This window comes from Tachysurus fulvidraco, chromosome 1, assembly GCF_022655615.1.
Source record: "Tachysurus fulvidraco isolate hzauxx_2018 chromosome 1, HZAU_PFXX_2.0, whole genome shotgun sequence".
NCBI classification, from domain to species: domain Eukaryota; kingdom Metazoa; phylum Chordata; class Actinopteri; order Siluriformes; family Bagridae; genus Tachysurus; species Tachysurus fulvidraco.
Window position 1 is genome coordinate 21,931,207 of NC_062518.1, and position 3,817 is coordinate 21,935,023.

General features: G+C 35.5%; 1 gene segment (V, D, J or C); it reads right to left on the reverse strand.

The window, feature by feature from the left end:
• Positions 1–252: 252 nt before the first annotated feature.
• LOC113649285 lies at positions 253–961 on the reverse strand. The segment is given in 2 exon segments: positions 253–702; positions 844–961. Coding segments are annotated over 2 exon segments (384 nt in total).
• Between the last annotated feature and the right edge of the window lie 2,856 nt (positions 962–3,817).

The following is a 3,817-nucleotide window of genomic DNA, read 5'->3' on the forward strand; positions in this document are numbered from 1 at the left end:
TAGCAACTTGCCAAAGAGCACCTTCCTCAGAATCCGAGTGGAGCAGTTAAACAATTAAAAGTCAAACAATTTAAAAACATGAGATGTAAGTTTATTCATTATGATTCATTTGGTAAGTGGCTCATGACCATGATATTTGACTCCAATATCTGGGGAAACACATCAATTTCCACATCATTTGGTTTACACCAGTTTGTCAGACATCCATTTAAAGCCACAACAATGGTTCTTAACAAAGTGAGCAATCGGGCAGGAGGAAGTATGGTATCTGGGCTTCCCCTTGGAAATGAGCAGACAGCAGATGTCATCGGCAGACAGTTAGTATACTTTAAATACTACAGTATAACAAAACTGTGTGTTAGTTTTTGTACAGTGCAGTTGGATTTCCTCTCACTGTGGGCTCCAGAGCACAGAAGTATAGAGCAGAGTCTGATACAGCAGCAGAGGAGATGATCAGATCCACTTCTTTTTTATTATCATCAACTTTAGCATCCAGAAGTGGTGGACGAGGGTTACTTTTATCTCCACTTGGAAAGATGTAAAGAACAAACTCAGGATTAGATTTTGGATATTGTCTGTACCAGAACAGATTCTTTACAGTGCCACTGATGTCTTTGTAGCTGCAGGACAGGGTAACATCAGCACCTTCATCTACAACTTTATGAGTGAAAAATGGCTTTATTTGATTTGCCATGGAGTCACCTGTCATAGAGAAGAGAACAAAATATTTTTAGCATTTACATCATCAAGATAAAGTTAAATAACTCAGACTCACATTCAGATGTTTCACTCACTACTATTTAATATTACCACTAATGTTTCTGAATTTAAATGTGAACTCACTTAGTGAAAGCCACAGGCACATCAGTATAACAGTAAACATGATGAATGGTGATGTCAAATGAAAAGTACTCTCTGTACCCTATTATGTGAACATCAGCGCTCCACCCCACAGCATTACATGACACGTCCTGTTCTTCTGAAAGTTTCTTGACATGCTATAGTCCACCTACAAAAAACAAGTAATACATCCTTTCAAACTTTTTGTTTTTTAACTGATATTTTTATGTCTTTAACCTACAGCATGAATCTACAAAAATATATAAATAATTCCTAAATATTAAAATGAAAACGGTATTCAATCCTGTTGTTAAATCACAAACTTAGTTCTTTTAAATAAGGCACCTGGTTACAGAGAGAAATTGTCACAGTAATTGTCACATTTTGGCTTTATGTTGCCCCCTAGTGGAGAAAAAGTGTCACTTTTTTCTTTTAATTGCCACCGAACATGATTTTTATTTATGAAATTATACTTATATATAGTTTTTCGTGTAATTAAATGTGATATTATATTTTCTTAAAGCTTAAACCCACATAACTTCATTTTATTTAAATCACCTTAAATACATGAAACAGAAGATTTTACCTCATGAAAAAATGTCTAAATTGTGTACAATTATTCCCAATAAATTTCCCTGAATGTTTAATTCGACTCCTCCCAGAAGGATATGCAATCTCCTTTTGATGGCCAAACCTTTATTAAAGAAGAGATTAATTAATATTGTACTGGATTATAAGAAGGTAAAGGAGAATGGGATGGAAACAAATGACTAATACACTGAAATAGAGCCATACACAAAGTGATCAAGCATAAACATATTATAAGTATAGTATATAAGGAGCAGGATAAAATATTGCTTCCAAAACTCTTTGTCATGATCAAACTTTTGATATTTTCCTCTTGGACCATTATGGGGTGTTCCGGCAGTTGTGTCTTGTGACAGTTTTTTTTTCACATGTTGCGTTCACGTGTCTGCCTGCTCTAGTCTTAATTTTGTCCCACTTCTGACAGGGAATTGCCCAACTTTTTCGTAACACATAAAGTAATCATTTAACTACATCATCTGATGGATGTAATGAGATCTTTAAGAAGAACTGGGCTCTTAACAAACCCAATGTACTGTGCACTCTGGAGGGATTATACATGTTATATGGTCTTTTACTTGGGTCATGAACAGAAGCATCCACAAATTGATAAGACAGAGTGATTGCAGCCTGTCTGAGACCTCAGACCAGTTCTTGGGTCTAGCTGGCTATTATCGAATGTTTATACCTAAATTTTCAGACATTTTTGGGTGTGCAACATGCTTTAAATCAGCCATAATCTCTATGCGAGGCTGATTAAATATGGCACGATACTTGTTTAAAGGGAACAGATGACAGCATCCATACATTTACAACACACTTTATGTTGTGTAGCTGATCATATTCTGGATCTTTAAACATAGACACATCGTTTTTGTACTTTGTTAACATTGACTTTCATCAACATTAAAAAATGTATTATTGTAGCTAGTGTTAAATCTGCATAGTTCATTTTCAATCAATTTAATTAAATTTGTTACCTGTAAATGTATAAAGACTGTATAATGGGTAGGTGTTCAGGAGTTTTATATTTATGAAGTTATGCTGCAGTAGTATTTATATGTGAACTGGTCTTTAGTGGAATGCTTTAGATGTTAAGACCGCATCAATCATTCTTACAGATTTATACTGTACAAGCATATGCCATTTTTACATGCAGATTTTTATAGACAATTTCATAGACAATATTTCATAGACAATTTTATGAAAATACTTTTATTATATATTGTAGCGATTTTGGCTCGTGAAGCAAGGTAAAAATTTATAAGCAACTATAACGTGTTATAGTGACTTCCAAATATTTTAACCTAAGTTGAAATTAACGGTACTGGAATTAACGTTACGCTTATTTGGTCTGTTCGTCCGCCGAACAGGCCGTGTAACCTTTATTAATCCTATGAAGGCGGTATCTTCCCGGCCAAGAAAGATTCGCTCTCCTTTTACTGTATACCTTAATTTAAATTAACTTAATAGAGCATGTAGTTCAGACCAGATATTGCAGGTACCTTAAATTGTGAGCGAGACTCAGAGACAAATCACCCGTGGCTCAAAATTATGACATTTAATGAATGAGACAAACACAACATAAAACTAACTACACAAACAAACAAAAGAAATAGGGAAAACGAAAATGAAAATAAAAGAAAAGAAATTAAAATTGGGAAAAGGGAGGAAGAGACTGGAAAGAAGAAACTAGAGATAGGAAAGAAAGGAATGGCAAGCTTAGACTCAAAAATTAATCACACCCTAACTGGGAAATCGTCACAGAAACTTAAATTCACCTTAAGATTCAATGATAGATTCCTACTTAAAATTACGCATCTAAATTGATTGGTAGAGGAACGGCTACTTGCATTGGTTTGCGGCACAAGAATCTGGATGTAACGGAGAAATCTCAGTCAGCGTGGAGTCAGGCGTTCTTCCTGGAGGTTCTGGAGAGTGGAGCTTGCCGGAAGTTCTATGAAGGAAGATGGAGTCGTCTCTAAGCTGTTCCAAAAGTCTGACCACGGATTAGTGGTGTTTGTGACAATTTAAAGGTCGCGAACTCCACCCATCTTTGGGAAGATGACCAATACTTCGGTCAGGATTTTGAAGGGAAAACTCCCTTTGTTTCAGGTGTCTGTGGGCGTGGTTTAGCTATCAAACTTTTAGATGACTTTAAAGTTTGATCCAGGGTGTATTAAGATGGTATGGCGCCTTTCGTGCTCAAATAAAATACACCAGTGCTTGAAAAATGAGTAACCGATAATTTTGTGGTCATTTGGATACTAAACATGAAGGGTAATGACGGTATGAAGGCAGCGGTACATTACATACACAGATCATTAATCAAGGCAAAGATAAAGGCAAAGAAACAAAAATGAAACATAAACAAGATGCACTTTCATTAGGG